This window comes from Opisthocomus hoazin, chromosome 22 (assembly GCF_030867145.1).
Source record: "Opisthocomus hoazin isolate bOpiHoa1 chromosome 22, bOpiHoa1.hap1, whole genome shotgun sequence".
NCBI classification, from domain to species: Eukaryota; Metazoa; Chordata; class Aves; order Opisthocomiformes; family Opisthocomidae; genus Opisthocomus; species Opisthocomus hoazin.
Window position 1 is genome coordinate 1,806,415 of NC_134435.1, and position 12,514 is coordinate 1,818,928.

At 56.4% G+C, this 12,514-nt stretch overlaps 1 protein-coding gene across 5 annotated transcripts in view; it reads left to right on the plus strand.

Moving 5' to 3' along the window:
* The first annotated feature begins 204 nt into the window (after positions 1–204).
* The window catches only part of SEPTIN8 (septin 8), a 47,147-nt gene continuing 34,837 nt past the window's right edge, over positions 205–12,514 (plus strand). For all 5 annotated transcript variants that reach the window (XM_075441378.1, XM_075441379.1, XM_075441380.1 and 2 more), the window contains exon 1: positions 205–303. In XM_075441378.1, the coding sequence (XP_075297493.1) occupies positions 274–303 (30 nt within the window). In that variant the 5' untranslated portion in view covers positions 205–273. The remainder of the gene's footprint in view (positions 304–12,514) is intronic.

Genomic DNA, 12,514 nt, shown 5'->3' on the forward strand with positions numbered 1-12,514 from the left:
CCTGCGGGGAGCCGCCGCCCCCAGTCCCCCGAGCTGCGGGGGGACCCCCGGGGGCTCCCCCGGGGGCTCCCCCCGCCGGCCCGGCCCCCCGGGCGGGGCGGGGTGGGGCGGGGCCCGCGGCGGAGGGGCGGTCCCGGAGGGGCGGGGCCCGCGGCGGAGGGGCGGTCCCGGAGGGGCGGGGCCTGCGGCGGGGGGGCGGTCCCGGGCAGTGGCCATATTGGCTCCATTCAGCCGCAGCTCCCCGCGGCGGGCAGAGCCGCGTCAGCCCCGGCTATGGCTGCCACGGACCTGCAGCGCTTCTCGGTGAGCCCCGGCGGGCCCGGCCCCGCTCCCCTCCCCGGGCCGGGAGCTCGGGTCCCTTCCTTCTACCCCCGGGGGCGGGATGTGCCGGGCCCCGCCAGCCCCCTCCGTGTCCCGGGAGGGCGGGGGGGAACCGGTGTCCTCGGCAGGGTGCGGGGAGGGTCCTTGCAGGCGGGTCCTGCCGTGGGGTGGGGGGCTGCGGGGCCTCGGCGCTTGGCGCGGGGCGGAGACCCCTCGGTGCACCCTCCCCGGCCGCCCCGGTTCTCCCGGGTGCGGTGTCCCGGTGTCGGCAGGCACAGAGCGGCCCGCGGCGGGGTCGGGCCTTCCCGAGTGCGGGTTGTTCACGCACTGCTGGTACCCCAGCGAGTAGCTCGGCGGTGCGGGGTGCTCGGGGCCACGCCGACCCCCGCCCGGGCGAAGCAGAGCCCGGGGCTGGCTGCGCGCTGGGCCGGCGGGTGGAGGAGGCCGTGCCGCAAATATGGAGCGTGACCTGGGCACCGGCGCAGCGCGCGTTGTGTAACTGCCGCCGGGAGCCGAGCTGGCATCGCCATCGCGGACAACCCCGCCGTGCCCAAAGCTTCAATTTCTGCTTCTGGTTGGAAGGCTGTCCTGATCAAATAGCTTGGCGATGCGGCTTGCAGCCTTTCGGAGCTCAAAATATCTTCACCGCATGGAATAGCGTAGCTCTCGGAAGTCAGAAATGTCTGGTGTGATATTGCTAAATAAATGGGAACAGCGGTGGTGGCTGTCTGAATTACAGGCGTGCCGTCTGAGCACAGACGAGTCCCTGCTACTGTTTTCCCTGTAAACTGCTTTTTGCCAAGAATCTCAAACTCTGCTTCCTTTCTTTGAATCCCAGCCCAAAAGTTTCCAGCTCGAGAATGAATTTGCAAGGCTGTAACTTGCTGAAAACTTGCATAAAGGAAAATTGATCGTGGGCTCTGACTTAAGAACGCAAATGCTGCTGGGCTCTGGGGAGAGGGGACGAAGGTAATGTGTCAGTGCAGAGGGTGGAACCACCGTAACCGTCTCGCTGCGACTCTGTATTCGTATCTTGTGTGAATACTTTTCGGGTGAATGTGGTCTGCCTGCCGGTGCCTGCGCAGGTTTGCATAGGCGTTACAGGAACGTAAACTATTGCAAACGGAATTTGATCGTGCGTTCTTTGGTGTGGGTACTTTAACGCTCGGTGTTCTTGCGTCAGTACTCTGTCACTTTTCTTTAAAAAAAGAAAGAAGGGAAAGAAAAAAAGTTCTTGAAGGTGCTTGGCTCCCATTTGGGCACCAGAGCGAAATGGCTGGGCTCCAACATGACTTCAGTGCCCAACTCCATTAGGAGAAAACCTGCTGGCTTGGTGCAGGGAGCTTGGGAATGTTGCTGGGGATCTGCAGGCCCGGAGGATCCCTGCTGACCTTTGGTTTGGGCCGGTTTGCCCCTCGCCTGGACCCGTGGGTCTGACAGGGGCGGCTGGGAGGGCAGCATCTCCTTTCCATTTGACGCAGGGCGGGGGGCTGTCCCCGCTGCTGTTTCCCCATCCTCAGCGCCTGTCTCGGCTCTGGTGCTGTTCCTCCAGCAGTATCACGGAAGCCTCATGACTAAGGTGGTCCGAGTTGTTCTTTCTGCGGGGTTTACAACTTTCTTGGTGTTACTTCACGTCACTGCACCTGAGTTTCCTGGGCGTAAAGTCTGGGTGGGAATGGCTCGCTACTGCCAAGAAGGGGTGATGATAAATTCATTTATCTTTACCAGCTGTTTGTATCTGTAGTGGGAAGTAATATTGAAAATGCCTCCAAAGGAGGTTTTGATATGCAACAGGTCATGCTCTGCAGACTGGTGAAGCCATTTGTAAGTGTCCAGCAGACAGCGCCGTCCTGGTACGCAGTGACCCTGAGGTTTGGGTGATGTCTTTTCAGAACTCCCAGATGCCCGCTTCCCTTCTGCAGTCCTCCAGAACGCCTCTGTCTCCAGCACAATGAAGTTCCCTTGAAGTGCTGCTGTTGGAAATGACCAGCAAAAGCAAACGAAGGGAGGCTGGCCCACAGAAAGCTGCCTGTGAGGCACCAGAATCACATCAGCGGTGCTCAGGCCTGCCTTTGTGAACGTAGTGCTTGTGAGAGAGGGCGGCCTCAGCCCCTGGAGACTGACGTTTGCTGCTCATCTGCCGTGAGAACGTGGCTCACCACTGCCGTGTTCAGGGCTCGGTCTGCAGGCATCGCTGCTAGGTGCTGCAGGCTGGTTGTTTTCATTACAGTTACCACCAGAGTGGAAAGGATGCTGCTAAAGTTTGGTTCAGTTATGAAACACTTTAATTTGTCATCAAAGCTCAGGGTTTCTCCATTGCCTGAGCTAGCCCGTGCGATGGCTGGGTGCTGGCGCAGATGCTGGCAGTGTCAGTGAGGATGTTGGTGTGTTGAGTGGGAAACAGCCCAAAAACCACATGCAAGTGGAAGCCAGAAAGTTCATGAAATGGGGCAGGGAAATGTGGGAGCTCTGGAGGAAGCTAGAAAAGCTGGAAGGAGAAGAAGTGACGGGGAAGCGAGTGGAGATGTGTAGGAGAATGAATGGGGTGAGATGCGAAACCGAGGCCGTAAGACGGTTTTGCTTTTGAGAAGCTTTTGCAAACCCACGAACCTGTGGCTTTCTCTCTCCTGAATTAAAACCCCTGGACCTCCCGAAACGCTGTCACCTGATGATCTGCGTTAACCCGTTCGCTGGCTTTGGGGTACGCAGGCAGTTGCTTGGGCTCTGAACGAAGCCGTGGCAAGCTCTGACGCGTGCATGTGAGGAGGAGCCCACATGAGGTGTCCTCAGCCCTAAGGTTGGGCTCGGGTAAGAATTTTACATCATGCCACGAGTTGGAGACGTCGTGGCCGACTGCTTTGTGTGCGTACTGTGACTGTGTGCACGGACAGGGGATTTGTGAACGTCAACGCCCAGCAAAGAGAGCGCTGGACGCGTGCACGCAGCTGCATGTGAGCTGTGGTTGCGGGGTGGCTGCCTGCCTGCAGTCTGAGATGGTGATGGATGGCTGGGCTTTGACTGGCAGCTTTACTGTGAATTAATGCTCCTTAGAAGACCTTGCTAGAAAAAACACCACTTTGTAGGGAGGAAAGCTGAGTAAGATCTTCCTCACTGGAAAGAGGCATTGGGATTTCTTCCACCGCTGCTGAGCTGGGGGATGGAGATGTCTGGCCAGCCCAGCAGCTTCATGTGAGCGGTACCTGCTCACCCACCAGTGCCTTCTGGTCACCAGCTCCGTGGGAGGAGAGGGACCTTTGAACCATGCCTGTTCCTGCCGTAACCACCGGGCTTGTGCTAAACTCCGTGCGTTTCTGCTGCTGTTTCCTGCGAGCTTGCGTTTTCTCTTGGTGACTGCACGGCCTCAATCTGCCCCTCGGTGTGAAGGGGCTGGGGTTGTTCCTTAATCCATGAACGATGGGTGTGAGGAGCGGGCCGAGAACAGCTCTGTGTGCCGTGGCTGGGGCAGGGTGGTTTCCAGAGGACTGATCCCTGCAGGTCCGAAGCGTAGGCTTACATTGTCTTTTAATCCTGCTCTCAAGGAAGACATTTCCATGGCTCAGCTCCAGTGGAAGCTCGGGTTTGTTTGCATTTGGACGTTCCCCCAGCCAGCAGCATCATTTGGAAGTTCCAGGGTTAAATTTCCTTGTCTGTTTTTGTCATTCAATTATTTTACCTTTAGCCTGGAAAAACTCAAGCGATTCCCCCATGCAGTGTGGAACAGAAGCGACAGATTTTTCTCCAAGCTGGTAACATGCCCCAGGAAGCGAGCCCAGCGGGAACAGCCCTTTCCCTCCCTGCCCTGGCCAGCTCTCCTCCTGCAGCGTATGCTTTTTTGGGAAGGAGGGATGGGGGAAATTGGTGGTTGCCTCTCCGAGCCCTGCAATCCCTCCCTGGGAGGCTCGCCTGTGCGCGGAGAGGAAGCCGGCTCTGACTGTTTAAACCGCAGGACCAATTGGCTCAACCACAGTCCGTCGCAGTTAAACACTTATTTTGAAAGTATGTGCTAGGAGCAAATGTTGACCAGAAAAGGATTTTTGGTTTGTTTTGTGTGTTTTCTTTTTTTTTTTTTTCGCCCTTCCCCACTGTGGTGCTGCTACTGTCGGTGAATCTGGAGCGTCTCTTCCTCTTGCAGCAGAGAAGCAACACGTTGTTCTGCGTGGGAGCTCCAGAGCTGCTCTTAACCGCTTGTAATCGCAGCGAGCGCCGAGGCAGTGGGTGGAAGGACGTGAGCTGGCGAATGCTGAAGCCGTGTGTGCCCTCCGCATCGGCAAAACAAACGCAAGCCTGAAGAATAACCCTTTCAGGAGGCCGGCGCGGTGTCAGTGCGGTGGTGGCAGCTGTCAGCCAGTCCCCAGCGCTGCTGGGAGGCCAAAAGCTCCCTAAATATTATCTTCTGTAGCAGAATGCTGGCGCTGTCGCCAGCTGTGGGGAGACGCAGCCCTGTCTCCGAGTGCCCCCGCCATCCCCAGCCCTGTCGTCTCGCGGCATCGCCGTGCAAGCGAAGTGCTCTGGGGACTGGGCTGTTTTTCTGGCTGCAGGAGCAGCAGTCGTGCTCAGCTCCTTTCCCTCTCGTGCTCCTTTTGCTTGGAGGTTGGGAGGGGAAGAGGTGGCGTGGTGCTGAATTGGCTTTTCCTGGGTTGTGCAACTGAGGGATTCGGGAGGCCGTGGGACCGCGGGAGAAGTGCAGGGCGTGGGCACGCTGTTCCACCCCGTCTGCGTGGGGCAGGGGCACAGCTATAGGGTTGACTTTAATTATTCAGAACGTGCCCTGGGCACATCTCACAGAATCCCAGAATGTTCGGGGTTGGAAGGGCCCTCTGGGGGTCCCCCAGCCCAACCCCCTGCCCAAGCAGGGTCACCCAGAGCAGGGGGCACAGCACCACGGCCAGGCGGGGCTGGAATATCTCCAGAGAAGGAGACTCCACAGCCTCCCTGGGCAGCCTGGGCCAGGGCTCCGTCACCCTCAGAGGGAAGAAGTTTCAGGCTGTGGATGGGAGAAGCTGCCCTGCTTGTTTCGGATTTCCTGCAACCCCAAGAAATGGTGTTGTCCTGCCCCACGTTTGTGTTTTGATGAGGTGGGGCCCATTGCGCTCAGCCTGCTTGCTTCTCCCCTTCCCCACTCCTGTGGAGCTGCAGCCGGCTCTGGGTTTGTACCTGAAGCTTTGTGTCTGTACTCATATATAGTAGAAGTGTCAGAGGGGTTGGAGAGCCCCTTTCTGCTCCCAGATCAGCTCAAGTGAGGGGGGAAAAAAATCTGGAAGGTGCTGCCTCTCCGCATTCCCAGCCATGTGCTTTCCACCCAGAGCCTCCAGCAGCCGTGCTCGCCTCCAACTTCTGGCATTTGGGTGCAAAAGGTAGAGCCAGGCAGGGAATCGGCGCTCTCCAAAACGGGGCGACCCTGGAGATTTTGTGAGGTCTGGGGGAGAACGGTGTCAGTGGGAACCGCAGGCTTCTTGCGTGTGTCCCTCGCCGTGGCTCTTGGCTCGCGGGCTGACCGGGGCCCGTGGGGTCAGGGTTGTGGAGGCACCGCTTTGTTTAGATGTTCAGATTCCTTTGCGAAGCTAAAAAGCGTCCCTCTCCCACACACATGAAATTCCAAAGATGTCGGACAGCGAGAGAGGGGTTCCCATGAGCACCCTGCCTCGGGGCGCTTGCCGGCTCGCGCAGCCTCGGAACCGGACTGTCGAGAAGCGAGAGTTTGTGTCGAGGGGCTTTGGGTGCCCCGTCCTCTCCGTGCTGCAGCGTGGGGTGCTGCGATGGGCCTGCCCCACCGCGTTGGGTGCGTGAGGAGACGCGGGGAACGCCTCTGGAGTCCTCCTCGGGCAGCTGGCGTTGCGGCCGGCCCCTGCTGCGACAGCAAGGCAGGACACGTCCCTTGGCTTCTGGGGTTTGTGTCTGCCTGAGGAGGGCTGCACGGGCATGCCTTCAGCCGCGGGCCGGCGTGAGGAACGCTGCCGGAGCTCACGGCGTTCGCGCTGGAACGTCGCACCTTCCCGCGGCAGCAGCCGAGGTTGCTCGGGGCGCTGGGAGAGGAGACCGACCGTGCTGCGGTGCCCGTGTGCGGGGACAGCCCGGGTCGGAGGGGCATCGCCGGGTCTCTCGGCCAGACCCGCTGCCGGCAAGCTGCTCCGGGCCTGGGATCCAAATCCGAGGTGATCCTGGCTTTTGGCTCTGCCGCAGGGACAAGGTTGCCTGGAAAAGGGCTGCCGGAGCTCTCCTTCCCCTGTCTTCTGCAGCAAAGGTGCTGCCAGCTTATATTGGTGAATGTAGGTTTATTCAGTAGTTTCATACAGAATCAATAGCTCTTGCAGCTTATCCTTTTGCTAGACACTTTTTTGAGGTTAAAGTTTTCTTTTTCTGTTGCCTTGAGCCTGCAGACTGGCGGTGTTCAGTGCTGATGCACTCTGAGGCTGGCTGGAGGCAGGTGTGAATTGACACAGAGCAATCGGCTCGTTAGCGTGGTGATGACTCTGGTTTAGCTCTTGGGGCTGAGTGGCTGTGGGGTGTAAAACTTCCTTCTGGTGTCTTCCAGGCAGCGTCACGAGGAGACTTGTCCAGCGGCTGGAAGAGCTCTGCGTGGAGGTGCTGCGGGGTGGTTGCATAAGGCAGATGGGGGAAGGAGCGTACGGTGGTGACCACATCTCTTGGGTTCCCGTTATGTCTCTGTTCCCTTGTCTAAAATTATACTGAATAGTAGTATTTATTGTAATCAGGCAATAAATTCTGGAAACGTATGTGGGAATTAGCTATGTTTATTTTAAGTGGTAACTAAAACAAATAGTCCTAGTGGCTGATGTCCAGCATGGCTCGTTCGACGTGATGGGGCTCCGGGTCCTTTGTCCCCATTCAGCGTTTGCTTTAAACTGCCCCGAGCCTTTTCTGTGCCACTGCTTAGGGGCAAGCCCTCAGCTTCTCTCCTGGCTCTGCCCAGTGGCTGTTTGTATTTGCCAGGTGCCTCCTCCTCTTCCTCGCGGTGGGCAAGGGCAGAGGTCCTGCTGGGCAGCCCCGGCTGAGCGCAGGCTGGGAATGCATCTGCTGCCTTGGCCCGACGTGGGGAAGTCTCTTGCTGGATAAGGTGATTAGTCCCTTGTCAGGGTTAATTGTGAAATTCTGTTGAATTAAAAGCCTCAGCACCTTCTGAGTAAATAAAGATACAAACCGGGATGCTCTGGTGTGTTCTTGTTTGTCTGTATTTTGGGTTCGCTTTAAACAGACTGAAGGAAAAGTTATGTTTGTGTTTTGGGCTTTGCTTTCTTGGTTTGGAATAGCTCATGGGGGATGGAATTCTCCGGCTGATGAAAAGCTGAACTTTCTCATCCTCTAAGGTCATTTTGGAGGAAATGTCTCTCATTTTTTGGTTCCATAGTTTTCTCTGCTTTAACCAACTTTCCTTATTCTCAAAGGCAACATTCATGCTTGCAAAACATTGTGTGCGTAATGCCCGGCAAATCCTGTTTTGCTCCTTTGTAAACTCTCATCCAGGGCTTGTGATGGGGACAAAATGCATGTTTAATCCTTTCTTAATTAAGAAAGACCTCACAATTAATTAATTAGGCTTCATAATTGTTATAGAGAAATCGCTAAATAACAGCTTAAGAAAAGGAAGCATGTGAGAATCTTACTTTTAGTGTAAAAAGAGAGAAATTTAAGCCGGAAACAGTCAGTTTGTTTGTGGAAATTTCAAACTGATGTTGCATTCACAGGTTGCGAGTGCATCACTTTGGCTGTGTGTCGTATAAGAAAAGACGAGAAGCTTTCCTCTCCCTTCAAACTCAGCTCTGAAAGCACCAAAACCTGATGTTTTAAGCCTGTGCCAATTCATTTGGTCCTGTAGACGTGCGTAGGATTTTTATTCCGTGTTTTGTGGGGTTTTCGTATTTGTTAAAGGAGGAAAGGCTGCTGGGACTGAAGCAGTTTGCTCGCAAAGGCAGGGCTGAGCGTGCAGACCCCTGCCGCGGGCTGGCTGGCACAAGCTGTGCCGCAGGAGCCCCGACGCCGCGTTGGCACGGGACGCGGGGACGCGGGGAAGCACTTGAGGAGTTTGCCGAAGGAGTTCCTCCCTTCAAAGCAGTTTTGCTCTCTCACCGGAATCCCTGTCCGCCTGCTCGTGGGGAGGTGGCTGCGGTTCAGCACGCTGGGTTTTTACAGGTGTGCAGCAGAGCGTTTCTTCCCCGAAGTCAGCCTGGAGCGTGTGGGGCATCAAAACACTGGTGCTGGACCAGTGACTTTCATTTTTTTAATTTTTGTTTTCCCACGTTGCTGAACATTGCTCTTCACAACGCCCTTGCTGGTCTCGGGGTTTATGAATAGCTCTTAAAAATGGGTACAGAAGCTGTCAAGAAAGGCATCGCTTCAGGCAACAGAACCTTTAGTTAGCCCTAAAGCAGAGAACTTCAGCTGAGGAGTCGTCTTGCCTCTGTAATGTAGAGAGGCTTTCATTTTTATTTGGCATGTCTTGGTGGTGACTCCATATCTGGTTTCTTCAGTGATGTTTTTGCCTGCCTGGAGTGCAGCTGGGAGCCGGGAGGGATATGAATAAAGGCTTGAGTGTCTGGGAAAATTCCTGGCATTCCTAGGAGAGCGGTTTAAAGGGGAGCTGGGAATTGTGTTTTTTTTTTTAGTGTGAGGTTTTTTACTGGGGGAGACTGCGGTGTGGGCTTGGAGCTTCTTGTGAGCATGAAGCAACTGGAGATGACTGGCTGAAATGGTGTGGTGTGCGTGGAGGGATGGCTCGGACGTGGCTGTGTTGGAAAAGAGGGGGGGGCCACTGGGGCTTTGCCCTGCCGTTGCTGGAGGCATCGCCGCAGCGTCACCGTTTACAGTTCTTCAGGGCTGCCCCAGCGGGGAGAACGCCGTTGCCCTCCCTGTGCAGGCACGGTGGAGGCAGTTGCCCACGCCAGCTGGGATGTGTCCTGTTCGACCGGCCACGTGCCACCCCCAGCGTGGACCGGAGCAGAGCTGCTGAAGCACGGCAGGCTGCTACTGTCAGACAGCTGGTAAATCTGCAGAAATCCCGTGTCTAAAATTTTTTTCTCTGAGATTTTTTGCTTTTTCTTTCTTCTTCCCCCTGCCTGTTCTTAAGTGCTCCACAATGGGGATCTGGAATTTTGAGCACATGCTTAAGATTAACTGAAAACCCTCAGGGTCGCAGACGTGCTTGGACTTTGCAGATCTGCTTGAGGTTAGGTGGCATTTGGTGTGGAAATTTTAGCCTAAGAGGTGCCGAGATCTCTGCTGGCCAACCCCAGCTGAAAGCGTGCTTGCTTTCACCTCCAGTGCCAGAGGCACCCACGGAGTCACGCTTACTGCGCACAAGCCCTGCTAATGGGATCCTGGGCTGCATTAGGAGGAGTGTGGACAGCAGGGCAAGGGAGGTTCTCCTTTCCCCCTACTCAGCCCTAGTGAGGCCCCATCTGCAGTGCTGTGTCCAGTTCTGGGCTCCCCAGTTCAAGAAAGATGAGGAGCTGCTGGAGAGAGTCCAGCAGAGGGCTGCGAGGATGAGGAGGGGACTGGAGCATCTCCCCTACGAGGAGAGGCTGAGGGAGCTGGGCTTGTTCAGCCTGGAGAAGAGAAGGCTGAGAGGGGACCTTCGAAATGCTTCTAAATATCTGCAGGGTGGGGGTCAGGAGGACGGGGCCAGACTCTTTTCAGTGGTGCCCAGCGACAGGACAAGGGGCAACGGGCACAAACTGAAGCAGAGGAAGCTCCAGCTGAACCCGAGGAAGAACTTCTTCCCTCTGAGGGTGACGGAGCCCTGGCCCAGGCTGCCCAGGGAGGCTGTGGAGTCTCCTTCTCTGGAGATATTCCAGCCCCCCCGGACGTGGTGCTGTGCAGCCTGCTCTGGGTGACCCTGCTTGGGCAGGGGGTTGGGCTGGGTGACCCACAGAGGTCCCTTCCAACCCCTGCCATGCTGGGATTCTCTCTCAAGACTCATGGTGCTCAGCATCCTCTGACCGCTGTCAGACAGCCTCAAGTCTAGTCTCCGTGCCTCCCTTGGGCCATCCATTTCTGCTTAGCAGACTGCAAAGTGCAAGCTCATGCGTTGGAGGTGTAATACATCAAATAGTCCTTAGCCTGTGAGTACAAGAAAGATAATATTTTGGTGTGTGATAGTGTCTGTTTCCAATGTTGCTAGTGCCATAGAGGTGCTTCTCTGCCGCTGAGCTTGGCAGAAGAAATGTTTTCCTCATGGAAACTGGAGTCTGTGCTTGCTGCCGTTTCTCTGCGAACATCAAGCGGCGTTTGCTGAGCCAGTGGTCAGCGCTGGGGCAGGATCTGCGGAGAGAGGCGAGCTGCCAGGCTTTTCTGCACGGATCCAGAAGCTGGGCCAAGCCCCAGGGAGTGCCTGCTTGGACAAAGCAGCTGACTTTGGCTTCTGACACTGTTTGCCCAAAGCTCTCTGGGCGAGTGCTCGGTGACTCCATGACTCAGTTTACTTGTGAAACGATGATAAAACTGGTGCCTCTGCGAGGAATCTTGCAGGGACGGGTGTTCGGGGAGACCCCTCCGCCCCAGGCAGCTGTGAGGCTGGGGTTGGGACTCTGTGCTGGACACTGTGGCAGAGCTCTCTGCTCCGTGGGTTCATGGGCAGCTCGGCTCGCCCTGCCTGGTCCCAGCAGGCTGGGCAGTGCCCGCGCTTGGCAGCGTGGCTGCTCGGGGGGCCGGCGTGCGTGGGGCCAGCTTGCTCTGCCTGGCCTTCAGAAACAGCCAGATCAGTCCTTTCTCTGCTCGGCTGCAAGTGAGACTCCGTGTGTCAAGACCAAATAATTTCCCGATTTCGTGCATTTCCATTCGGGAGACAGGCGAGCGGCATCCTGCAAACCCCACTGGTGCATGCGTTAATCTCCGTGTAGCCCGTGCTGGGGTGGGTTGTGGACAGGGAGTCGAGAAGGTGAGGTCACTGCGCTGTGACTAACAGCAGTGCCCAGCTGTGCCGGGTGCCGAGCCAGCCCTGCTCAGTGATGGCCGCTCCGTCCTGCCGCGGGAGCCCTGCCAGAGCCGCCCGGGAGCCTGCCCTCCTCTTCCTCTCACAGCTCTCCTGCGCCCGCTGACCGGGGAGCTGCAGTCTGCTAGCGCTGGTTTTATCTTTCTGGTTTTGATTTGATTGTGAATGGGAAGGGAGAGGATCTGTCTGTGCCCTGCGCTTTGCGGGGTGCCTGGCGCGCTGATCCGTGATGCCATGGCTGCGTGTGCCGCCGCGGTGCGGAACGATGGGTGCGTGGGGATCGTTCTGTATCCAGTGCTGCGGGGCTGCTGGCGGGCCTTGGGGTGAAGGTGACGGGCTGTACCCGCGTTGCAGGGGACCCATGCTGCAAAGTCCTGGAGAATTTGGTATTATTTAAGGTCAAGATATCATCCATGATCAAGGAATTTATAAGCAGGAGTGTGCCTCAGTAGAGGGAATTGAAGCGCTATGGAATAGTGCTGAGCAGATGTTGTGTTATTGCTTCTTGCTATTTTAAAAGTGCGTGTGGAAAACATAAATGGAAAAAGCCCAGGAAGAGAGGGACCTGAAATGCTGCTGCCTGTCAGCTCTTGGAAGGAGAAAGCTCCCGTGCCTCTCCGCTGCGTGCGGGGCTGACGTCCGGGGAGCTGCGGCCTGGCCCGGCTCGGGAGACCCCGGGTCGGCGGCGCGGAGCGTGCGGGGCTGCCGCGGGGAGCGTCCGGGAGCAGCGGGTATCTCGGGGTTGAAGCTCATTGCTCAAGCGTGAGCCCTTTCCACTTAGCAGAAAGAATGGACCGAGTCTCCCCTCCTTTTCCCCGCTTTGCTGCTTTGCCTTGGAAAATGGCAGCGGTTCATCTCTCGTTTGTGTTGTGTTGGGCCCAAGAAATGGGAAGAGGCACCTGAGATACGGCAAAGTGCTGTGTTGTCTCTCAGGGTGTAAAACCGAGGCTCTTCCCTCCCGGCATGGTTTAGCTGATAAACAGCTAAGCCGTGTGATTTTGGGGTTTTGCTTTTGGTTTGACAGAGCGTATCCACAAGTTCGTTGTACACTGAGCTTGCTGTAGCACAGCCCAAGATTTACAACTCTCATCATGCCAAGTTCTTTAAAAGAAAAAAAAAAAATCACCATTTAAAACAATAAATATCACTGTTTGTGCCATTAAGTTACGCTTCTGTTTACCCATATGCTTTCACCTGCTTTATTCAGGAAAACAAAACTCTGAGGCTCATCTCAGGCAGAAAACACAA